Source organism: Mixophyes fleayi, chromosome 1, assembly GCF_038048845.1.
Source record: "Mixophyes fleayi isolate aMixFle1 chromosome 1, aMixFle1.hap1, whole genome shotgun sequence".
In the NCBI taxonomy this organism is placed as follows: domain Eukaryota; kingdom Metazoa; phylum Chordata; class Amphibia; order Anura; family Limnodynastidae; genus Mixophyes; species Mixophyes fleayi.
In genome coordinates, this window is record NC_134402.1 from 192397971 (window position 1) to 192425028 (window position 27058).

At 41.6% G+C, this 27058-nt stretch overlaps 1 protein-coding gene across 1 annotated transcript in view; it reads left to right on the top strand.

Annotated features, from left to right (window-relative positions):
* Positions 1 to 6999: 6999 nt before the first annotated feature.
* PDE4C (phosphodiesterase 4C) overlaps positions 7000 to 27058 on the top strand; it is a 322370-nt gene continuing 302311 nt past the window's right edge. Inside the window, exon 1 of the mRNA XM_075204683.1 lies at positions 7000 to 7661. Within this exon, the coding sequence (XP_075060784.1) occupies positions 7432 to 7661 (230 nt within the window). The 5' untranslated portion in view covers positions 7000 to 7431. The remainder of the gene's footprint in view (positions 7662 to 27058) is intronic.

Below are 27058 nucleotides of genomic sequence, written 5' to 3' on the forward strand. Positions count from 1 at the left end.
GGGTATTCCAGACATCTGAACTTCTTCCCTAAATTTGCTAATGTAATTTTGTAGAAAACAAGAGCAGAGTTGTTATGTTTTGATCTTTTTTACTATTACAAAATAAACAAGCTGTGATCCTGTGTTTAACATCATTTGGGTTAAAGATGAAAGGAAAACACGTGTAGATATGAGGATCTCATTACATTAGTCAGTTGCTGGGTATCTCCATATCACTGATTTCATTTCTTTCTCTTGTCTTTTTCATCTTCTCCACTGGTTTGCATGTAGAGAAGTAATCTTTAAAATTTACTTGAGTACTTCGTTTATGTACATGGTTTATTTTGTTTAATTTTATTGTTACTTTAAAGTACTTATACCTATTTGTAGGGCTTATGCAGATTCAGCAGAACACACAAAGGTTATACATGTAATTAATCCCTGTCTTTGACCCTTAGGCAATACTCTTGCGACCATTCAGGGACCAGGCATTCATACATAATTTATTAAAAGACACAAGAGTACTGAATAAAAATCAATGTTCTATTGGCATGTTTAATTTATTTGCCTGTATAATCCATGTGCATTCTATGAGGAATGTAAAGGAACACAAATATGCTATGGACTTCCTCCAAGTCAATCATTTAAACCAGTGGTTCCCAAACTGGGTGCCGTGGCTCCCTGGGGTGACGCGGTGACCTCCCTGGGGTGCCGCGGTGACCTCCCTGGAGTGCCGTGGTCAGGGTTGGTGGTAAGCAAGAAATTATGGAGAGCCTAAGGGTGCCTCGAAGTAAGAAAGTTTGGGATCCACTGATTTAAACAATTCTCAGGCAGTATTCCTACTAATTTTTCCCTACTGATCAGAAGAGTTCACAATGTAAGCAATATTTAATAACTGTAATTTTAAAATATATAATGGCTAGTCTGACCACTGGATTTACATAAATTCAGATCATGGACCAGAAACAATTATAAACAAAATCAGCAATACTGCTGTAATAAAAAATAAGTCTTACCTTCTCTTTTTAAATATGAAGTATTACTACACAACATTTAACTTTCCCATCCTTAGCCCTATATGCCCTGCACACCAGCAGCCTGTGCCGCACATGCAGAGCCAAATCAACAATGGGGCCAGGCCACCTCTCACAAATAGTCCATGTCAGGTGGAGGTGAGGGCCAGCTACTAATAAGCCAGGCCTGGCCTTGATCAGATTCGCTTTCTGGTGACTGGCCCCTCCATAGGGACCAACCACTTTTTTTTACAACTGTTGCGGATTAGCCCTGCGTCTATCCATTTCACCCTAAGCCCCACCTGTGTGTACCAAGCTTCCTCCATCGGGGCTCAACAAGCACTACAATCAGCACACAAACACAGAGTGACTTAGTTCATTATCAGGAAGGAAGAGAAAGAAGGTGAAGGATCATGATGAAGAAGGAGGAGTATGAAGGAGGAGGAAGAAAATATTATATGAAACTCTCTGTATTGTATATTGTATAGTAAGATGGTCTCTGTATTGTATATCAGTCACTAGGATGCTGTGTTGTATATTGGTCAGATGGATCGTGTCTGTATTGTATATTGGTCACTAGGATGCCTGTTGTATTGTATATTGGCTACTAGGATGCTTACTAGGATGCTCTCTACATTGTATGTCACCATGATCCTCACTTTACTGCATATATCACTAAAAATAAGCACATTATACATCAAAAAATAATTCCTGCTTTGTATTTGTTACAAAACATCCTGGTATTTCGCCTTGAGAATGCAATCTGCAATCTCTTGTCTATTTTGACATAATTTCCTCCTCACTAATTTGATTGATAACATTGTATATGCGCTCTCCTGTCTATATTGATTGATACCATTTTTATATGCATTCTCCTGTCTATATTGATTGATGCCATTTATATGCAGTTTCTTTTTTGTCATTTATGGTCAGTAAAATAACAACATAACTTTACGTCTCAATTGTCCTGATTCCATCAGGATAGTCTTGATTTTGTCTGAATGTCTTGCTCAACCAGAAACTTGAGAAGGGAGGTATTTGCTACTCTCCACTTTCATTAAATGATGTGCAGTTAGTGGAAAGAGCAGAAAGAGATGGAAGTGGTTGGAGGTAGGCATTACCGATGCCCTCCATGAGGCTGGCCACACAGCTCTGGCGACATGGTACTGCTCACAATAGCCCCTTCATAATTTTCAGCTCCAGGCCCATGTGGCCCTTAATCTGGCCCTGCCCACATGCCCCTCTCCTCACCTGCTTGTACCACACATTCCCACTTCTGACCAGTCTGTACCCCATATGCCCTCTTTTTACCTGCTTGTGCAGTACAAACTCCCCTCACAAGTTTGTGCTCTACATGCTCCTCATCTACTGGTGCTCTACATGCTCCACACCTCACCTATTGGTGCTCTTCATGCTCCTTTCCTCACCTACTGGTGCTCTACATTCTCCTCACCTCACCTGCTTGTGCCCTACATGCTCCTCACCTCATCTACTGGGGCTCTACATGCTCCTCACCTCACCTACTGGTGCTCTACATGCTCCTCATCTCATCTACTGGTGCTCTACATGCTCCTCATCTCACCTGCTTGTGCCCTACATGCTCCTCTTCTCACCTACTTGTGCTCTCTGTAACTCTCTATTCATCCGTTTGTGCCCCAAATGCCCCAGGTAGGGGCATGTGGGGCACAGACATAGCCATTGTAGCTGGGAGTCACTCAAAAATCTCCCCACCATTTATTTTCTGTGCAGAAAATGAAGTAACCTGCACAGAAGATGGGTGGAATGTAGCTTTACATTCTAGGGGGACAGTGTCTCTGGGAAATAACTAATTAGGTAGAATTGGGGAATGTGGTTTGCTTCAAAACAAATCGTTTCTTTATCTTACTATCTTTGCTCACTAGTCCTCTCACTCCTGATACTTACAAGTTATATTATATTTTATGTGTATTATGCTAGCCTTGTAGTCATGGCTCTGCAACCTTCTGATTATCATCTGTATTTCATATAGTTTCTGCAATTTGGAGATCTGTTCAATATCCCTTTTCCTATTTCCACCTTTGCCAACGTGATGCTACAATGATTATCCATTCTCTTGTTCACATTCTCCCTCCTCCCTCTCTGCTTGTGACAGCCCCATCCTTTCTTTTTCGTACTCCTTTGCCTTCTACACAGTCATAAGATGAAGAGGTCTGCACATACAGACTGCCATTACCATTCATGTAGAAAATGACTGTTCTTTCAATTAATATAACAGACTGATTATTAAAGTAAAAACCATATTACTAATATACGGTTCCAAAAAGGTGTTCAGTTCACAGCTTACAACACTGCAAGTGTTATTTGTGTTTCAATATCATATAGCACATTTGCATTTTACAGAGGTGTAGAAAGTAGAAGCAAAATTTTCACAATGACCAAATTTTGTTTTTACATTAATTTTTATCAGAGCACATTTCTTTTAGATGTATTTGTGTTTCCAGGTCATCTCCATTTTTGTCCATTTCTTGTATTTACGCAGGATAATCATGGTTTTATCTATACTCTTTCTTAAAAATTTGGTACCTGCTGTCTGACTATTTATATGTGAGGAGGAAAGACCACAAACAGTAACTCATCCTCATGTTCGATTTATTTATATATTGTTACTGGACATGACCTTCTACCCAAACCAGCCCTCACCTGTTAAGACAAGACAGGCCTGAAAACAATTGACCACTTGTCATCATGGGAGTAACAACTGTGAGAGCTGGTGGTGAGATGGCTATAGGACCCGGAGGTGAGGGGTGTCTGGTATGTTGTGTGGCCCCCACCTCCAAGATCCCTGCTCCCCACTAGCAATAGAGCACAGTGCGTAGTGCTACACCTATAACCAAAAGTATCTTTCCTCTCTGGATTGGCTGCATTTTTGAATGTCCTTCTATCATTTTATCTTGGATGTCCTCTTGTCACCACAAACTCAAGCTTTCAAAAATGTTGCTAATAATCTAACTACCTTTCAACAGAAGCAGCATACCAAACAACACTATTTCTGTTGATAACACAACAATAAACCCTTCAGTAAACTGACTAGATATCATTTTTGACTTGGGACATTCCTTTGTTCCTCATATCGATATTCTGATGCATATATCTAAGAAACATGTCTAGAATATGCACAAATCTCACACAAAGCACTGCAAAACCTTTAAATCATGTACTTTCATCTCCTGCTTTGACTATTGCAATTCCATTGTTACTGGTGTACCTATAACGAGAATTTCACCCCTACAATCTATTTTGAATGCAGTGGCTTGACTAATTTTCCTCTTCTACTGTTGCACCCAATATGTCAATCCCTGTATTGGATGCCAGTGTTTTATTTATGCACATCTAATCCACACTAATTGCTCCCTTTCCCGATTACAGGACTTTTCTCAGGCTGCACCCTTTCTGCGGAATTCATTCTCCTGTACAGCAAAACTTTCCCCTAGCCTCCAAACATTTAAGCTTTCTCTGAAAATGAACCTCCTTAAGCAGGCTGATCAAATTCCTGAAGCATTTTTTGAAACTCCCTAGGCTATCCACCTTGATTTTGACTCAAAACGTAAATTTATTCTGCTTCTATACTCAAACAACCTTCTGAACAATAAACCAACATTGCTATGTGACTGGATAATATAGCAATACTGGTTGGAACAATATGCAGTATGTGGTACTTAACCTTATATATCAAACACCTACTTTCCTATAGATGGCAAGCTTGCAAACAAGACCCCCTTAAATCTAAGGGGCCTACTTATTATCCACTGCATTTCAAACACAATTAATTTCAATCCTTGTCCCAAAGATAAGGATTGAAATATTGATTTGATATTGAAACTATTCATTAAAATTATTCACTAGGAACAGCAGTCATGAAAAAAACTGCTGATCCTGCGAAGACCTGTGTCCTATGTCTATGGTCATATGGTCACTATCGTAAAGTGGCCACCTTTGCCATAGTGTCCGGAGGGGAGAGCGGGTAAGTTGCGGTGAGGGATGCAAAGATCCCTCTACCACAATGCTCAACCCATAGGCTTCAATGGCTAAAGCTAGCTATCAGGCACAAGATCCAAAAATCTTTGATTTTCAGAACAGCTATATTGCACTAAATAGCAGTTCCCATAGACATCTGTGGGGACTGCTTTTGAGTTCGAGGAAGAATGCTCTATTAATAAATGTCAACATTACTTAAATATGCATCAGCCGTTTTCGGGGGATTTTGATGTAAATAGGCCCATAAGTCTTTCTGTTAATACCCAGTCTATTTATATTACTATGTTTGTTCCCAATGTGAATTACATCAGAGTATGCTGGTGCTTTACACATAAATGAATAATAAAATACATATCTAACACCAGAATTGTTTTTTGCCCTTGACTACTATAGCGGTCAGCTCTGCTCTGTGCATTGGATATAGCTGTATCCACATAACAGTTTGAATCATATCCAAGGACAATGAGGGAAGCCAGGAGTTTCAAACAATGTATTTAGTAAAGGTTACATTAGGTAATGTAAAATCTAATAAATGTAAGTTGTATGAAGGTGAACTTCCCTTTAAATATAATAAAAAACTACATTGTATGTTTTTACATTATTTTTTACATTTTTATTTTTTTTAAATTAAAGCGCTACAGAGTATACTGGTGCTATAGTATACATATTAATAACATATATGCAGAGAACAATGATATTTTTATTTATTTCTACAGACCAAGAAAAACATTATCCTTTCTTTTTCTTATTGTTCTCTCATTATATTGTGTATCACATCTACCATAATACTTTACGATTGTTTTTGTAACATCCTTATGTCGTAGGTCCTCTGTGATATCTCTCCTGTACTAACTCGGCTATGGGGTTTCCTTCCCTTATTTGCTCATCTTCTCGCTCTTTATAGCTCGATGTCATGTTGCTCAGAAAGAAAACAGCTGAGTCTTATTGTATCTATTAGCAATTCTTCCCCATGCGGACGCATTGCATGTAGTGCTTCTTATTAATATAAAATGTTGAATGATTATTGCAAAAATAAAATCAATTGTATGTATATAAACTTCGGCACTGAACGTCTGCAAGCATGTTGTATATTGTGCGATACATTCAACAGGAGCTTTGTGGCATGATGTGTGTGAGAGAAGCAGGATGCATAGTTTAGTTATCCATAAGTAGTACAGTTTTACAACTACTGTACCTTCACATTTTTCGATCAGAATATAATTTCATTAGCCATTGATGTACATACAATACCCATAATGTAAATCGTTGTTTCCTGAAGATTGAGACATGTTAATATTATTAATGATACCTTTTTCAGCAGTTGGTTTATTTTTCACATGACTACAGATGGCTTATTATTATATTATAACAACATAAACTGTAAGTTATGTTTTGTTTAGAAAGTCCTTATCTGTATATAAAATCGCATGCATAATTTTCCATTTTTATGTTGCCTGCCAAATAGAAAGATAGATAGCTAGATAGATAGATAGATAGATTAGATAGATAGAAATAAAATGCCATTTAAAATGACTGTGTTAACCCCTTTAGTGGCAATGACACTAACATTGGCTACCTCTCAATATGTCTTACTAGCTGTCAAAATGTCATTTGAATGCTGCAGACTCTCTCTCTGGCGTGGATGCTGACACATTCTCCTCTATAGATAGCTAGCTTGAAAACTGCTCTACATGTCAAGTGCCTGTATCAGTCTTTGTAGACGGTGCTGGCAGATCAAGTGCCCTCTTGTTCAGGAGAGCGATTGCCTAGCAGACACAAATGGTTGTTTTACTCTGAAAGGCAAATTCACCTTTAAATTATGTGAGCAGCCCGTTATGAAATCCTGCTCCAGAGCTGTTTGAGGAACGTCGTGAGATGCTCTGCAGACCTCTGACTATTGGCACCACTTGTTCGTGCATTGTCTACTCCCTGTGGTGCTTCCTCCTCCTACGTATGGCTAATTTCTTGTCTCGGGTCCAAATCTCTAGGCGGTTCTTTGGAGCAACAACCTCACTCATATTCTTTGCACAACTCAAGTTTGAATTCTTCTCCCGGTGGAGATCCTGTTTAAGACCTCTCTGTCTCTGCCATGGTCAGTTATTCATCTGTTCCTGCTGTGATCATACCAGTGAGAATAATGTGCATACCCAGCGGCTAGATCACTGCTTATCTACAGCTACCCTGCTCTGTGAACAACTGGGAGTGTCAACAACACCTCCCCTATAGAGCCCGCATTACCTGATTATCAGACAGGATAGAAAGTTGCCGCCTGTCGCTGTGCACGAATACGTAACCCTCTTGGGTGAGTCTGCATTAGCAACTTTGGAGTCATCTGTTATACACAGGCTGACACACAAACCACATGCATCTCTATGGACCTGCAGCCCGCTCTCTTTGAATAGACAAGGAAAACATAGTGAAGGCTATGGAGTTGGTAAGCGCAGAGTCTGTAAAATGCACAACTCTAAGCAGAGAGGGAGCTGGTACAGCAAAGCCCCCGAAGCACCTATGGAGGCAGCCCCGAACCCACATCAGGATAAAGCAGAGGTACCACTCGGATACTGACAAGTACCTGTACTATCGGGCTATGGAAAACAAGAACCGTCCCGGCCTTAAGAAACCGAGGATGTCCTGGCCGTCTTCCTTCCACAAACGGTAATACCTCTGTTGCAGATGTAAATGATACCTGCCCAAAATTAGCATTTTGTATATGCAGCTCCTGATTTCTCTGTATTGTCTTAATATACGTGCATTTAGAATTAGAGAGTATCCTTTTTTTATTATTAAATTACACTTACTTTTACTTGCTGCATGTTGATGTGACTGTGATATTGTATTGTCGTGTATAAAGTACTACTGACCTATACAGCTAGAACACTGTTTATGCTAATACATTCTATTTTTTTTTAGCTTTTAATGATCCATCTTAATCTAATATACAGAGACACCAGTGTGTGGTTACCAGTACTCTGAGTATCTAAGCTGATTTATTGGGGACATATCAGTTTTACTAAGGTGACAATTTTCTTGTAATGCAAAGTGTAGCATCCTAGCTCAGTCTAACATTTACAATTATGTATACACAATTAGAAAAGAGAAAAGGTTGAAATTGATTGGCTTTGGTTTTTCCTTACTAAACTATGTAACATGATATATAATGTATATGACATATTCACATTATACGTGCATATCTACCACTGTATCCTTTTTCATAGACTGACAATAGCCTGCTTCTGTGTATGTCACCTATTTTCCATCTATATTAGCTCTGGCTAAATTATTAAAGTCATTAAAGGACGTGTGTAACTTTGTATACATTTGTTATTATCCTGATATAGATATAATAGGCTCATAGGTCTATATTTCAAATACATGTCCCCAACTAACTTGCATAATAGGTTAGATACACTCTCTACCTGCCAGTGTATGTCTAATAGTGTAATAGTCTGCTCAGATTTAAGAGCCTTCTCTCAGGGGATACATCTATCCCTCCCCCCTGCTTTATAATTTGCCATGTCAGGAATTTTAAAAACTCCTAGCTGTAGTTAAAAAGGAAACATTTGAAATACAATAGCATGCAAGATGGGGAACACCTATAATATTTTCAAGACATTTTGTCTTCAAAGTCTTGTTTTCGAAGTCTTTCCAGGGTAAAATTCCCAGTGCATGTGAATGTTCAGAGGGGAGGGGCATCGACAACAACAGTAGGCTGGCAATAGTATTAAAGAGCAGATCTGGACTGTTAAAGGATTAGCAGTCTATTATGCAGTGCAAACATGCAAATCGTAGCAATACGTAGTGCAGTACCCCTGCAATTTACTATACTGGGCTCCTCACAAATACAGAAAGTGAATTTGACATGGCCTGCTAAGTGCACATTGAATTTGATCGAGCAGGTACATAGGAACAGGTGTCTAACGCCATCCTGATCAGTGCTTTTCTCCCCCTGATAAATCACTAACATGTATCATTGCAGTCCCCATATAGTTCTACAGTATCAAACACAAAGTAGGTTAATGCAGGAGAAAACTCCGAACTCCTGGTGTGTCAACTGCTTCATAAATTTAGTGAGCTCCTGCGATAGCCATTCTCGTGAGAAAACAGTTGTTTTCTTCAGATGTTTGGGCTATCACAGTTTGTTAAATTGCCCCCTTAATATGAACATGTTAGATCAGGTGAACTCCAGATTTTATCTCAGTATAGGGTACACCTCCTAATACTACATTTTATGTTATAGATAGAATTATGTTTAATGGCACCCTTTTATATCAGTCATTTCTAAAGGCATATGTCACACATTAACTTCCGTTGCTTTATTATAAAACTTTTGAATCATCTGTAGTGCAGCAATTTTCCCTTGGAGTCTCATTAGTAAATAAATAATGGCAACATTGTTGTATCTGAGCTGCTCAGTGAGTAAAATGGCATTCATTTGATCAGAGGGTAACTTAGAGTGTCTTTGCTAGAAAACCGTATATATATATATATATATATATATATATATATATATATATATATATGTAAATGGACTTGAGACAGTCAACTACCATAAGCAGATTACTGAAGGTAATATATAATTGAGGGTACACTCATATGCAGCCTTCGGTCAGCATATTGATTGACCCACCTTTGTGCTTGTGGAGGTTGCAGGAAAGCAAATTAAGTATAGACAATATCTATATGATTACTATATACCTGAGGGATACACATCTACAATGCCTGGCCTGAATGGTTGACTATTTGCATAATAAAAGGACAAAGTTACAACAGTGTTTTGCAATTTGTAAGGAGGATGATCGCTCAGCAAAATTTACTCCAGACTCCGTTAATCCAACCATTATAGTACCACTGACTATACCTCCAGTGGTTGGTACTGTTAATGCTAGAAATCCAAACAGACCTCTACAAGTACAATTTATAAGAAAACAAATCTGTTGCTGCACAAACCTGACAGCATCCGCAAAGAAGCAACATATCTAACTGGAATTATAATCTCCTTCTTTGTATATAGAATTTACTAGATTTGTTGGCTTTATTTTTCCATTAACATGGAGTGAAACATATGGACATATGCAAATCTATATAGAGAAACATATTTGTTTGGTTATATCAGATTATGTACACACTGGTGTATGCATTTTTTTATTGCATGTTAAAACACAAGTAAATTCACATATTGGTGTGAGGAGGAGCCTACTAAAGGGCGATTTACAAAAATATTGATAACAGTTACTGTTTTATAGTCATTTACAGGTCATAGAAACATAGAATTTGACGGCAGATAAGAACCGCTTGACCCATCTACTCTGCCCAGTTTTTAACATATGGTAACCTCAAACCCTATTTGATCCGTTATTCTTTGTAAGGATATCCTTATGTCTTATCCTTATCCTCAACCACCTCTAATGGGAGGCTATTCCACTTATTCACTACCCTTTCTGTGAAGTAGTTTTTTTTCAAATTTCTTCTGAATCTACTTCCTTCCAGTTTCAGTGCATGTCCTCGTGTTTTAATAGATTTCTTCCTTTGAAGAATGTTTTCCTTCTTGTACCTTTGTTAAAACCCTTGATATATTTGAAAGTTTCTATCATGTCCCCCCTTTCACTTCACTGCTTCAAACTATGCATATTAAGATCTTTTAATCTTTTCAGGTAAGTTTTTCTGCTGTAGGCCATGCACCATTTTAGTTGCCCTTCTTTGCAAGTCTCTAATATATTTATATAATTCTGGAGATATGGCCTCCAAAAATTGAAAACAGTATTCTAGATGAGGCCGTACCAATGACCTATACAGTGGCATTATTACTTCTTTCTGCTACTGATTTCTCTCCATAAGCAACCAAGCATCTGACTTGAACATCTCATTGCTTTGTTGCATTGCTTACCTGCCTTTAAGTAACCTGAAATAGTGACTCCTAGATCCCTTTAATCCTCAGTAATTTCCATTATAATGTCATTAATACTATATTTAGCCTTTTCGATTTTTGAAACCCAAGTTCATGATTTTGCATTTTTTGGCATTAAACTAGTTGCCAGACTCTTGACCATTCCTCTAGTCTACCTAGATCATTGATCAATTCTTTTACCTCTCCTGGTGTGTCTACCCTGTTGCATATCTTTCTGTCAGCTGTAAAAAGGCATATATTCCCTTCAGTACCATTTGCAATGTCACCAATAAAGATATTAAAGAGAACTGGTCCAAGTACAGATCCTTGGGGTACTCTACTGGTAAACTTTCCCACCTGTGAGTGCACTCAGTTTCCTACAACTCTGTTTTCTATCCTGTAACCAAGATCTTATCCATTCAACCATATTCGAATCCAATCCCAAGCTTTCAAGTTTATTTAACAGTCTGCGATGTGGGACAGTGTAAAAAAGCCTTACTGAAATGTAGATAAGGTACATCTACAGCCACCCCTTAATCTATTACTTTAGTCACAAAGTACAAAAAAGTCAATACGATTTGTTTGACATGATCTTCCCCCAGTAAATCCATGCTGTTTGGCATCCTGTAAGTTACTGGATTTGAGATATTCTCCAACTCTTCACTAAGGGTTCTATTTAACATTGCTATGCAATATGAAAGACTTTATTGTGCTGCATATTGCAACAATAGAAAATATTATTTTATCTATGTTAACAATATAATGTCACTGGGGCAGCTGAGCGATGCTCAGATTCCCTGTGGTAGGAGGGCTGTAGGTAAGAGGGCATTACCACTTTGTCAGCTAGTTTTTGGTCCATTAAGCTGGCTCACGCATGTGTGCTAAAATTTTGTAAGCCTGAACGAGGAGTTCCAGTTACAGAGTTGTTGAAAAAAAAGTAAAAAAATAAAAGGTTATATTAAAATGTTTAAGAAATATAGTTGGAATCCAGTGGTGTCCATAGTAACTGGCTTTGCATGGGGAAGCTACACTGGCCATGGGTGTTTCTCCTTATAATAAATAAACCACTGTGACTGGATCACTTATAAATAACTTATGGTATAAATTTATTTAAAGGAAATAGCGCAGGGCTCGTATTTATATAATTGCCAATGCACTTATTTTTGATATTATGTATATTTTTAATATAGGAAATATTTATTTCTGATATCAGGGGAGAAAATTTGTTTTTTGCTGTTTTAACCTTGCTATAGGAAATGCATTATTTCTGATGTATATATCTGATACAATAAGCCTTTGTTTAGCAAGTCTTTTGTATATCTTGGTATAAGGAAATGCCTTGTTTGGGGTTTGCAACTTTTCTTAGGGAATTATTTTCTTTGGAGGAAATGTGTATTCTACAACTGTTGAAAGCACCCATGCTAATCTCATTCTGATTAGACCTTTTGATGTGAGTGTCCAATACCCCTTAAGGAAAAGGAAGGGGTAATTAGACTTGCTGTCAGATGTCCACTGTGTCCAAGATTAGATGCAGGAAGTTACAGCAAGGTTTTAGGATATCACAGATAAGCGTAACTATTGTTCGCTTTGCATTGCATGTAAATCCATGTTTGGGTAAACAGGTTGCATCCTGATTCTAAAAATCGCCTGTGAGGCTGTGTCTAAAACTGTATAAAAAAAATAGCCCTTGTATGAAATGTATCATTCTGATGTTCCATCTTACCTGACCATTGATACCTTTAATCAGTGGAACTGTCCTTGTCAGGACACTTGAGCGAAATAAACATCACTCTGCTTCAACACCCTGCTTGACAACTTCTTCAATATTGGTGACCTACAGAGACCCAAAATCGAATCAGTTTCCGTCTGTCTGAGGTTTGGACCCAGCTCTCCAGTACCACCTCTCTGCCGCTACCCAGCAGCTCTGGCCAGTGTGATAGGCCAGGGGGGATCCATCCACAGTACCCTGATCCATAGTAAGCGGTCAGGGGTACCAGCACGGGAGTACACTAGCAGCAACAGTTACCCAGAAGAAACGTGGTTCTGGATGCCATAAATGAGTCCAGTGGTGGCAGCAGGCTCCTCCATCTGTGGCAGGAGGGGCGTATTCGAAATAACAAAAGGGAACGGTGGCAAAGTAAGCCCAGCCGGTTTCCAGCAACAGACAGGGTGGCATAGGCGGTTCATCCTGTCACAACCACTAAATATATTAAAAATAAATGGACCTATTGGACCTATAAAACATCCGTTTTCCAAGCCTCCAGCAAAAAAAATAACAAAAATTGTCAGACATCTCAATACTGCAATCACACATTTCTCCTGTGCTGGACAGCTCAAAGCTGGTGCCTTTATGTGGTGCTGCAAAAAACAGTGTGGCCCACTCTTAATCCTCTCAGAGAAAAGTTTAAAAAATGCTGGGACTCTTTCCAACCCACATGGGTTGTGGGAGCTGGGGTGATAAATAAGATTGGAACTCTCAGAAAGGGAAATGTGCCACAGCAGTGGTCTAAACATAATGGATCAGGGTCGCTAATCATCATATTTACTTTTTATTTGTGTTAGGAACTCCTTCAGCCAGTACAGCAAAACCAGGGAGTCTAATTAGTTTTTACGAGGAAGTTAGTGGGAACTTAGACCAGGGTAGCACAGTAGATGTGGTCTACTTAGATTTTGCAAAGGCCTTTGATACAGTGCCACACAAGAGGTTGGTTTACAAAATAAGGGAACTGGGTCTAGGAATCAACATTTGTACTTGGATCGAAAACTGGTTAGAGAATAGGGAACAGAGAGTTGTGATAAATGAAACATTTTCTAATTGGTCAAAAGTCTTAAATGGAGTATCTCAAGGTTCCGTGCTGGGGCCACTCCTATTATATTCATTAATAACCTTGGTGATGGTTTAGAGAGTAAAGTTTCTATTTTTGCAGATGACACTAAACTCTGTAAGGTAATAAAATCAGAGCAAGATGTAGCTTCTCTACAGAGGGACTTAAATAAACTGGAGGATTGAGCGGCCAAATGGAATATGAAGTTCAACACAGATAAATGTAAGGTTATGCATTCAGGGATCAAAAACAAGAACGCAATCTATAAATTAAATGGAATTAATTTAGGAGAATCTATAATGGAAAAGGATTTGGGAGTGCTCATAGACAGTAGACTTAGCAATAGTGCTCAATGTCAAGCAGCAGCTGCAAGGGCAAACAAAGTATTGGCATGCATAAAAAGGGGCATAGATGCAAGGGAAGACAGTGTAATTTTGCCACTGTATAAATCGTTGGCAAGACCTCATCTTGAATATGCAGTACAGTTCTGGGCACCACTCAATAAAAAAGATAACTTGGAACTAGAAAGGGTTCAGAGAAGGGCGACAAAATTGATAAAGGGTATGGAGTCATTAAGTTATGAGGAAAGGTTAGCCAGTTTAGGCATGTTTACTTTAGAAAAGAGCCGTCTAAGGGGAGATATGATTACTATGTACAAATACATTAGGGGTCAATACAGAGAACTTTCATGGGAACTTTTTACCCCAAGGACTATACAAAAGGACACGTGGTCACCCTCTAAGGTTAGAGGAGAGGAAATTTCACAACCAGCAAAGGAAGGGGTTCTTTACAGTAAGGGCAGTCAAGATATGGAATTCATTGCCAGGGAAGGTTGTGATGGCAAATTCAAAAGATATGTTTAAGAAAGGGTTAGACAAATATTTAGCGGAAAGGTGTATCCAGGGATACGACCGTTAATTAAAATGTAGGATAGTAGTGGAAATAGGGTAAAAATAGGACTGCAATATTGAGTCTGGGGGGATTTTCACAATTGAAACAGATTGGCGGTTGCTTACTCTGGATTAATTTCAAATATAAGTGCAGGATCGCAGGAGATCCAAAATAGGTTGAACTTGATGGTCTTTTTTCAACCTCATCAACTATGTAACTATGTAACTATGCTCTGAAGTCTGGTGTTCACTGTTGCCCCTAGTGGTGGGGACAGACTTGGCTGCATACACACAGAGGGTCGAGAAATGTGTACCGGCTAAGGATAACCCAGGAATAGAGTGTTATGATAGACAGCAGCGTGGGGTCCAGGCCAGAATCGGTGCCGGCAGCAGACAACGTAACGGGTGAACAAACCAAGGTCAGGGGTCACAGGCACAGGTTCAGAATCGAGGGACAGGCGTAAGATCAGGGTCACTAGCAAAGGTTCAGAATCCAGGTTCAGGCAATAGATCAGGGTCAGAAGCACAGGTTCAGAGTCCAGGAACAGGCAAGGGTCATACACGGGTAATCAATCTTAGGTTGAAACACCAACACAGGAACAAGGTAGCAGGCAACAGAACTGAAACAGAACGCTATAACCGGCAGGGAGGCTAAGCCCTCCCTGCCTTTTACACTGTAGCCAACCAATCAGGGCATTGCCCTGCAACAAGACACAGGTTAGGTAATTATAATAAAGAACCTAATTAGCCCGCAGGCTATAGTGCGCGTGCCCAGCAGTACTGAGTGGCTGGGGCGCGAAAGCAGAGATTTGCCCTGGTAACGGTCAGAGCAGTGAAACAGGAAGTGACATCCCGATCGTCATAGTGATGGCCGGGACACCAGAGGGAGCATGAACTGAGTCGCGGCGGTGCCCGCGGCCGCCGTGGCTCGTGACAGTACCCCCCCCCTTGCGGAGGGGTCAAGGAACCCTGACATCCAGGCTTTGTGGGAAACTTCTTGAAAAATTCTTTAATGAGTCTCCCAGCGTGAAGACGCCTCTGTGGTATCCAACATCGCTCCTCAGGGCCATAACCCTTCCAATGTACAATGAATTGAACTTGGCCTTGAACCTTCCTTGAGTCAAGGATTCTTTCTACAATGTATTCATGGTCTCCATTCACAATCAGAGGCCTGGGCCTGTTCGAGGAAGGCTGACTGAATTTGCTGGGAGCAGCAGCTTACTTTAGAAAAGAACAATGGAATGTAGAAGGTATTTTTAAAGAAGGTGGTAGTTTTATCCTGAACGCCACTGGATTTATCTTTTTCTCAATTGAAAATGGCCCAATGTATCGGTGCCCCAGCTTCCTGCAAGGTTGCCTCAACTTGATGTTACGTGTGGACTCGATCCACCACCTTCAACGAACATGGAGCACAATGGCAGTCAGCAAAGGCTTTGGATTTTTGGGAGGCTTGACCTAGTGCAGAGTGCACCTTTTTCCAGACAGTCCTCAACCTGGCAGTAAAGGCAGGTGTTCCGGAATCACCACTGGGAACAGTAGAAGAAAAAGAATTAGATTTTGGGTGAAACCCGAGGTTACAAAAGAATGAGAATGTGTGTGTTGCGGAATGGCAGGAATTGTTATAAGCGAATTACGCCCATGGCAAAAGAGAGGTCCAATTATCGTGGAATTTGGAAACATAGATACTAAGGAACTGTTCAAAGGACTGGTTGGTTCTTTCCGTCTGACCATTCGACTGAGGGTGATAAGCAGAGGACAGACTGATACTGATTCCAATGGAATTACAAAAGGATCTCCAAAATTGTGCAATAAATTGGGACCCTCGATCCGAGATGATGTCTTCTGGAAGACCGTGGAGACAGAAGATGTGTGTAAGAAACAAGGTGGCCAAGTTCCTGGCATCAGGTAGTTTGGGTAAGGAAATGAAATGCGCCATCTTACTGAATCGGTCCACGACTACCCAAATGGTGTTATGACCCGCGGATACTGGAAGGTCAACAATAAAATCCATTGAAAGATGGGTCCAAGGCCTGCTTGGAGTAGGTAAGGGTAACAGTAGACCAGGAGGACGGTTTCTAGCAGATTAGTTTCTGGCACATTCAGGGCAAGCATGGACGTAAGCCTCCACATCAGCAGATAAAGTCGGCCACCAAAGCCAGCAGGAAAGAATTTCAACGGTCTTGCGAATTCCAGGATGACCCGCTGAACGGTTGTCATGACTCTCCATGAGGACGGATTTTCTTAGGTGAACCGGAACAAATAATTTGTTAGCAGGTGTCTGAACTGGAGCAATGTTCTGGAACTGTCGAAGTGTGGCTCCCAGATCCCGGGTTAATCCAAGATGAATAGAGGTCGAGGGGACAATGGGCAGCGGGTCAGGAGACTGAGGATGACGTGCCATAAAAGTTCGGGACAAAGAATCGGCTTTAGTATTTTTTGATCCTGGGCGGAATGCGATGATGAACCTAAATCTGGTGAAGAACAGGGTCCAGCGGGCCTGCCTGGGATTCAAAGTTTTTGCGGTCTGGATATATTGGAGGTTTTTATGGTTAGTGAACATGGTAATGGTATGTGCAACTCCCTCTAACCAGTGTCGCCATTCCTTCAATGCCCACTTAATGGCCAGCATTTCACGGTTTCCAACATCATAATTAATTTCAGCAGGCGAAAATTTTCTAGAGAGAAAAGCACAAGGATGTAATTTTTTCCTCTGCGGGTCTTTCTGCGAAAGAATGGCACCACCACCAACATCCGAGGCGTCTACCTCCACAATGAACGGAAGATCTGGGTCAGGGTGTCTAAGAACTGGTGCAGAGATGAATGCAGTTTTGAGAGCTGAAAAATTTGCCAATGTTTCTGGGGGCCACTCAGCTGGGTTAGCTCCTTTTCAGGTGAGAGCCGTGATAGAAGCCACCAAAGAGGAAAATGAGCCAATAAACCTTCGATAATAATTGGCGAATCTAAGGAATCTTTGAATCACCTTCAGGTTAGTAGGGAGGACCCAATCTTGAATTGCCTGAACTTTAGCGGGATCCATTGCGAATCCTGATGAGGAGATAATGTACCCCAGAAAGGCCACTGTGGACACCTCGAATTCACATTTCTCCCGTTTTGCGTACAGGTGATGTTCCCGTAATTTCGATAGAACTTGGCGGACATGCTGACGATGCTGAGATAAAGACTTGGAATAGATTAGTATGTCATCCAGATAGACAATGACTGTTTTTCCAAGGAACTCCCGTAATACATCGTTGATTAGTTCCTGGAAGACTGCCGGAGTGTTGCATAAACTGAATGGCATTACAGGATACTCATAATGTCCCGACTGAGTGTTGAAGGCAGTTTTCCACTCATCCCCTTTTTTGATTGGGATACGATTGTAGGCACCTCGGAGGTCAAACTTTGAGAATATAGTGGCTGCTTTAAGCTGGTTGAACAGAACTAAAATCAATGGCAAAGGATTTGTGTTCTTAACAGTGATGTTATTCAGACCACGGAAATCGATGCAAGGCCTAAGGCTGCCATCATTTTTAGATACAATAAAGCAACCTGTTCCTACAGGAGACTTAGAGGGGCAAATTAATCCTTTCTTCAGGTTTTCCTCCACATACTGCTCCATGGCCTGAGTCTCAGGGATGGATAAGGAATATAGACGCCCTTTGGGCAACTTGGAACCTGGTACAAGATCAATCGCACAGTCATATTCTTCCTTTTGCAGAATACGTCACTAAAGTCCCGATAGGATGCAGGCAGCAAATCTGGACTAGGCTGGAGAGCTCTAAGGGGTAGAGTCAGGCAAGTAGCGGAACATTCTGGGCTCCAACAGATGATCTCCCCTCTTTTTCAATCAATAAAAGGATTATGGCTGCGAAGCCAAGAATACCCCAAAATCAGAGGGACAGGTAATTAGGAAAAACGAGAGCTCCTCCACATGGAGGGCTCCTACAGACAACCGAACCATTGGAGTCTTTGTGAGTATTCTACCCCCAGGCAAGGGGTTACCATTCAAACCGCAGGTGGTAATGCTTGATTCCAACTTGATATCCGGAATCTCAAGCGTCTGAGCCAAGTGGATATCCAGGAAGTTACTTGCTGCACCGCTATTGAGGAAAGCTGTCACGTCCGTGGATTTGTCACGGAAGACTAGGCGTCCAGGGACCAACAAAGAGTTTTCCGAAGAGGCAATTTGAAGGCCTAAGCGCACCTTTTCGCCAGCGCTTAGGCTTTGGTGTTTCCCACCTTGTAAGGACAGGAACGAACTAGGAGGCCTGGTTGCCACAATATAAACAAAGACCTAGTGAGCGTCTTCTGGAGTGTTCCTCCGGAGGCAGGCGATAAGCACCCAGCTGCATGGGTTCAGGGGAATCCGGCAAACTAGCACTAGAACTGGGTGGTGAGCCAGGAGGTATTGATGACTCCCGTTCAGCTTTTCTCTCTCTAACTCGACGGTCAACTTTAATAACAAGCTGCATCAAATCTTCAAGCGAGGCGGGTACCGGATACTGAGCTAAGGAGTCCTTAATTTGCTCAGTAAGGCCTAACCGGAATTGACTCCGTAGTGCCGGATCATTCCAGGCACTATCCGTTGACCAACGCCGGAATTCCGCACATTATTCCTCAGCGGAACAACGTCCTTGCCTTAATGCCCGGAGATAAGACTCAGCTGAGGCCACTCTGTTAGGGTCGTCGTATAGCAACCCCAAGGCCTGGAAGAAGTCATCCACGGTTTGTAAGACTGGACTTGTTGGTGGAAGGGAGAAGGCCCAAGACTGAGGATCGCCCTGGAGTAGGGAGATTACAATTCCTACTTTTTGCTGTTCGGAACCAGAGGAGCGTGGTCTCAGGCGGAAATATAACCTGCAACTCCCTTTAAAGCAGACCTGCTTCCTGAGAACCGGTCAGGCAAATTCAATTTTGTTCTGGCAGAACGCCAGCGGAGGCTTGCTGAGGCTGCGGGTTTCTGTAAGCTTCTTCTTGTGCTGCCAAATGCTGGGATAGGCCCTGTACTACTTGAGAAATCACCTGGATCTGGTTAGCCAGGATCTGGGCTGGAGAAAGATTCGAGTCGCTGTTGTCCATGGCAATATCTCTCCAATCTTCACTGGCCAGTTATAATGTTAGGAACTCCTTCAGCCAGTAAAAACCCGTAGTCTGCTCTGAAGTCTGGTTTTCACTGTTTCCCCTAGTGGTGGGGACAGACTTGGTTGGCTGCAGACACACAGAGGGTCGAGAGATGTGTACCGGCTAAGGATAACCCAGGGATAGAGTGTTATGATAGACAGCAGCGTGGGGTCCAGGCCAGAATCGGTGCTGGCAGCAGACAACATAGCCGGAGAACAAACCAAGGTCAGGGGTCACAGGCACAGGTTCAGAATCCAGGGACAGGCGTAAGTTCAGGGTCACTAGCAAAGGTTCAGAATCCAGGTTCAGGCAATAGATCAGGGTCAGAAGCACAGGTTCAGAGTCCAGGAACGGGCAAAGGTCATACACGGGTAATCAATCTTAGGTTGAAACACCAACACAGGAACAAGGTAGCAGGCAGCAGAACTGAAACAGGACGCTATAACCGGCAGGGAGGCTAAGCCCTCCCTGCCTTTTACACTGTAGCCAGCCAATCAGGGCATTGCCCTGCAACAAGACACAGGTTAGGTAATGATAATAAAGAACCTAATTAGCCCGCAGGCTATAGTGCGCTCGCCCGGCAGTACTGAGTGGGCCGAGATTTCGGCGTCCGGCCGTTGCCCTGGCAAAGGTCAGAGCCGTGAAACAGGAAGTTACTTTGTTCCTGCTCCCTCTGGCGTCCCGGCCGTCACTATGGCGACCGGGATGCCAGAGGGAGCAGGAACTGAGTCACGGCCGTGCCCGCAGCCGCCGCGGGTCGTGACAATTTGTAAGGTGCCAGAAATCTGCAGCTTCGGACAATCAGCATACAAATTCATAAATAATAGGTAAACATAGTAACACATCATGTGAGTACAAAATACAAGTATAAATCATAAAAGTAGAATTAGATTTAGGACATGAATGTTGCAGGTGGAGCAAGTAGAGTAGGTGGTCAGAAAGTGGTCTGGGAGGGGCTAGGGTTGGCGATAGCAAAGAGGTGGTTGAAAGATTGGAGGTTGGAGGAGAGTCTGGTCTGCCCAATATACGTAAATTATGGGAAAAAATATAGTAACAATTTTAAAATAAACTTTAAATGAGACTTGTTTGCCACGTTACAGAATACAAAATGTAGGGAAATCTTTTCTTTGAATATGTTTAAATGAGCTTCACTTACACATTACAAACACATTTCAAAACACAGTTTTAAAGACCAATGTGTACATAGCAAGATCAAGATGGAAAAGCAGTCATGCGGGTAAACATGGCCGCCATCAGGGCGGTACAGGGGGTACTCTTGTACCGGGCCCGGGCTCACTAGGGGGCCCGGCAGTAGGGCCCCCTGGTGAGGGGGAGTGGGTACTAATGGCCCGACCCGGACCCTCATTGCCCACATTTTTTTAAATATTTTTTACACTTTTTTTTTCCTTTTGTTTTGACTTCTTTTTGCGCGGGGGGTGGGGGTGGACGGGGGCTGGTGTTCGGGCCTCTGTAGTTCGTTTGTGGGGGGAGCAGGGTAGTGAAAAAAGGAAAACCCACAGATACTCACGTGATCGAAGCCCGGCATCCCTCCTCCTTCCTCTCTGCACTATTTACACTGAATGTCAGGCATGACGTCATCAAGTCACACCTGACACTCAGTGTTGAACTGTGCAGAGAGGAACAAGAAAGAAACAATAAGACAGAAGAAAAGAGAAGAGAAGAGAGGAAAAAAGCTAATACAAAGGTAAGTAAAAAAAGGAAGAAAGTCACACCATGAGGAAAAAGTAGGGGGGAGAGACACAGACAGTATGAGGAAAAAAGGGGGGAGAGGCAAAGACAGTATGAAGAGAAAGGGGGGAGAGTCACAGACAGTATGAAGAAAAAGGGGGGCACAGTGAGGAAAAAGGGGGGGGAGACACAGTGTGAGAAAAAATTGGGGAGAGAGGCACAGTATGAGGAAAAAGGGGGGAGACAGGGGCACAGAATGAGGAAAAAGGGGGGAGAGGGGGGCACAGTATGAGGAAAATGGGGGGAAAGAGCCACAGTATGAGGAAAAAAGGGGGGGCAGCAGAAAGTTACCGAGTGATGGAGAGGGGGTGCAGGATGACACAGTGATGGAGAGGGGGGCAGGATGGCACAGTGTGATAATGGGGGGCCAGGTGAAGGGGGAAAAGCAGCATGGAGGGTACAGTGTGATCATAAGGGGGCACAATATGGTGATGAAGGGGCACAGTAATGTGTGTGTGATGGTACAGGGGGCTTGTGGCAATGTAGTGTGAGGTAGGTGGTGGCTAATTAATGGGTGCAAGTTTGTTTGTGGGGTGATGGTTGGGCAATTTTAGAGTGCGGACTATTAATTTAAGATGGGGTGGTTTGGGGGCTACTGAATGTGGGGGAGAATGAGGTCTCTTTATTAAATGTGACTATGAATTATTTAATGTCAGTAATAGGTATATTTCTGAAATGTAAATACTATTAATTTATTGCTGGGGCTGTGTGTAGGGAGGGAAATAGGTTTATTTATTAAATGTGAATACTTTAATGTTGGGGTTGGAGGAAGGCCTAATTATTACTCATGGGTGCTATTAATTTAACGCCGGGGCTGGCTGTAATTTTCTAAATGTACCCATTTTTTCCCCCCAAATAGGGCCCCCAACATTGCAGGATCCAGACAAGCCGCAACTAAAGAAACCTGCAGTCACAGGTGGTGAAAGGGAGAAGAACAGGTAGGAAGGATAGGATATTTAGTGAGTGTGTGTGTATAATATATATATATATATATATATATATATATATTAGGGGCCCCCTTAACTTACCTTTCAATAGCTTAAGTCCAATCCCCTTCACAGAAGAGGGGACCAGGGAGGGACCGGATCGTGACCACAAGAGGTAAGTTTTTGTTTGTTTGTTTTTTTGTCGGTTTTTTTTTTCTACATGATTTTTTTTTCATTGCCATGGGCCCCCTTTCCCCCTGGGCCCCCTTTCCCTCTGGGCCCCTGGGAAAGACGGCCCTGGTTCATCAAGGGGGGGGGGAAAGTCATCGGGGGACCCTGCCTGTTTCATTTGTACTGGGCCCCACGATCTCTGATGGCGGCCCTGCGGGTAAATGTATCAAGCTGTGGGTTTTCGGTCAGGTTTGAAAAGTGGAGATGATGCCTATAGCAACCGATCAGATTCTAGTCATCATTTATTTAGTACATTCTACAAACTTATAGCTAGAATATGATTGGTTGCTATAGGCAAAATCTCCATATTTCAAATCCGCTGGAACTCTCAGCTTGATATATAATACCCTATGGACACCAATGTAACAGTGCCCTCAGTGGTTAATTTATCACTAAAAAGCTACAATAATGGTCCATTATCTCTTGAATGCAGTAGTACCATTTTTCAGTTTGGTAAGAAGAGCTCCAAAAACCATTGTTAAGGACATAAGTAAGGTTTTAGTATAATGTCCTTTTAAAATCTGAGTTGATAAATCAGTAATTAAGCTGTTTTGAATCATCAAATTAAGTGATAATCCTTAATTTAGTATTATACTGGCTACACACATTGCAATATCAGCAGCAATATCAGGCAATTGGCCCAATATCACAGCGCTTGTTTCAAAACAACCACAACACCATAATAAGTCAATCTAAATTGATCATATCATTACCAGACATGTTTGTGTATATATGATAGCTATCGGCTTGTGTGTTGGCTCATCTTCCTACTGAATTATCAAGCTCGGACTTGTACAAAGGTCACATAGCCCTGGGTCTAGAGTGGCAGTTGTGCAGGGTCAGCACTCTGCACTCTTTACACATAGTTCTTTATATTGTTTTAGTTTACATATTATAATTATGTATCTATGAGCTCAATTATTGCTGATATATTTCCATGTATTTATTTTATGCAGAAGGCATGCTGTTCTTAGTTGGAACAATGGAGACCTATGTTGAGAAGGGAGTGTCTCAGAAAAAGTGGGGTCACAAAACGTTAGGTGAAACTCTGTGTGTGGGGCCACTTTGGATACTTTTTCCTTTTCTGTCTTTTGGCTCTTAAGATAAGCACTGTGTCTAGTTAGATTAGGACTAACAATTCACCTTCTGTTAAATTAATCATTTTTTAAGCTTTTTTCATTCATTACATTGTATACAAAGCACATTTAGAATATAATTGGCTGCAGCAAGTGCACTGCTTAACATTTATAGATTAGGGATCCATCTGACATGCCAAAGTTCACTTGATCAGTGGCTGAAATCAGCACCTTCAGATTTCATGGTTTCATTGAAGTAAAATTTTCCAAACTCTGAAACCTATAGCTACTAGATACATTCTCCTTCCACACATGGAATGGCCATTGTAAGATACCAGTTAGCCATGTATATGCTTACTATGTATAGCATCCTGTAGTATTAGTATCTTTAATTCAACTGTAAGATACTAAGGGTAGATATGTCCTAACATATTTCGATTTTTTCTGTTATTTTTTTCCTAATACAAGTTAACATATTGTGCCATGTTTTTTTTATTGCAACTGCTCTCTCTATACCTATCATGTAAATCTGTCATACTCAGTAGCATAATGTACTAAATAAATGATTACATACAAGACAGAGCATGTTTCTTCTGTGATGTTAGAACCAATCTCTGTTGTAATTCAGATCATATTACAAATAAATATAACTCATGTTCAGTCCTGTGGTGCAGTGTGACAAAATGTGTTAGGTGTTGCCTTTACAGGAAGCAGAGTGTGATAGTTAATCTGTTAAGGCATTTTCTTGTTTTGTTTAATGCATGGGCTCAATGTATCACAGCAAATGATACGACCGTCTGCTTTTTTTGTTTGATTGTTCTTGTTTATACTGTTCCTATGGATTTTACTTACAAATTATGAAGAATAACCTGTTTCTGAGAGTAAGGTGTAATACGTCAGAAAAAAACAAACATAGGTCTACACTTAGTGGCCACTTTATTAGCCACACTTGTACACCTGCTCATTGATGCAAATATCTAATCAGATTTAGAGGCTGAGACATTAAAGAGAGTTTTATAAGTGAGGGTAAGCAACTTGAAGTGTATTCTGGAGGGAATGGATGGAGGGTTTTGCAGAGAGGCACAGCTGAAGAGGAAGGTCGCGACAGGTGGGAGATGACAATAGCATGGATAATGGTCTTGGTGTCATCCAGGGAGAGGAAAGGAAGAATCTTGGCAATGTTGTGAAAGTGGAGGCAGCAGGATTGGGCAAGGGACTGGATGCTGGGAAGTAAAATTGAGCGAAGAGTCAATGATGACCCCCAGGTACCGCTCATGGCATACAGGGGAGAAGGTGACACCATCAAACTTAAGGGAAATCAGAGGAGGGTATTTGACACTAAGAGTTGGATAGATTATGTCTAGCCATTTAGGTGAAGATGGTAGAGAGATGGTTGGACATCTGGGAAAGGAGGGAGGGAGAGAGGTCAGGGGAAGAAAGGCAGATTAGAGTGTCATCATCATAAAGGTGCTATTGGATGTCAAAGAAGCAGATGAGATGACCAAGAGAGGAGGTGCAAGGAAAGAAAAGTACAGAGCATTGGGGAACCCCAATAGATAGAGAGGCATGAGGGGAGCATGCACCAGAGGAAGAGACAAGGAACAATCAGAGAGGTAAGAGGTAAACCAGGAAAGGACAGGGACGTGAAGGCCAGTGGTATGGAGGGTGTCAAATAGAGGAGGATGTTCAGGTGTTTCAAGAGAACTTAAGGAGCAAGAGCAGAGAGAAGTCTCCTTTCGACTTAGCCAAGAGTAAATCACTAGTCAGTTCGATAAGGGCAGTCTCAGTGGAGCGGAGAGGGCTGAAGCCTGTTTGTAAGGTATCAAGGAAGGAGTTAAGGGTTAGAAAGTGTGATAAACAGTTATAGACTAGTCGTTCAAGAAGTTTGGAATGCAATGGGAGTAGGGATATTGGGCGATAGCTGTAGAGAGAGGAAAGGTTGACAGGTGGCCTCTTGGCAATGGTAGTGATGTGCGCATGTTGAAGGCAAAAGGGAAGATGCTGTTAGAGAGAGATATGTTGAAAAGGTGATCTAGGGGCAACTGAAAGTGCTAGAGGAGAGAGAGTGGAGCAGGGTTGAGAGAACAGGTTGAAGAGAAAGAGGTGTGGAAGAGTGAGAGGACACCAGAGTAACTGACAGGAGGGAAGGTGGACAGATTGGCAGTGGGCTCTAAAATGGGCTGGGGTGAGGGAAGGGAGAGCTTTGAGAAGATTTCATGGTGGATGGAGTTGGGGCAGAGAAAGGAGTTGAAGGTGGAAAAGACGCAGGGGTTTTTGGACTGGGAGGAGATAAGAGTTTTGAAGTAGGACTGTTTGACAAGAGACTGAGCAGCGTAATCAGATGACAGGATGAAATTGCAATGGATGAAGTCTGCATCGGAATGGGACTTTCTCCAGAGGAGAATGGGATCATCTCTTAAGGTAGTTAGTGAGCTTGGGGTGCAAAGGTAGGGCTCAGGATGGCAGAGGTGAAGTGTGGTGGCAGTGGCGGCTTCATCTAGGGCTGCAGAGACTGCTGTAAAGTTGTAAAAGGAGATCACTGTATTAGGGCAAGTCAAAGAGGAGATGGGAGAGAGAAATGGTTCAAGGGTGGCTTAGAAGTGGGAGGGGTCCAGTTCTTGCCGTTTCTAACTGGTTCACTTATGTACATTGGAACTGGAAGCTCAGATTTGGGCTTGCAGTTCCACTTAGTGAACAAAAATAAATAAAAAAAAGTAAAAACAGATATTACAAAAATATATATATTTAAAAACAATTGTCAAATGATGAAATATACTTTGCAAACATTAAAGCATTTTTCCTGAATTTCCATGAGGTTGCGATACCAGAAGAAAGAGTGCATCAGTACTCGTGCTGCTGCGATCCTTGCTAAATAGGCTTCCCATGCAAAGCACTGAATTTTATCGCCATAGGCAGGATTACCGCCAAAAATAGTTCCATGATGTATTGACTTCTAATAAATAGACCACTTATGGTTGGATAGGCAAATTTAAATATAGGTTATAGATATATCCAACAACGCAAAAATGCAGCCATCATCAACTTGCACCAGCCTCCTAAAACACATATCTTATACATGCAAGTCTAAATCGGATTCCTTTGTAAATGGTGTGGCTGACTTGCCTCTCTATTCCCCTGCTGAATTTACACAGGAATGCCCCTTCTCAGCCTCTTCAAGGACAAGTGAATACAAATATAAAATACATGCAACTAAAATAGGGTGCACGTTGTCTACATGTCCAATATTTTAAGCAAGTAGCACTTATATGTGGCACACATGGACTTATGTTCATCTCTAATCAGTCTTTTTAGTGTAAGTATTATTACCAAGAAATCAGTCTGCAGGTTCT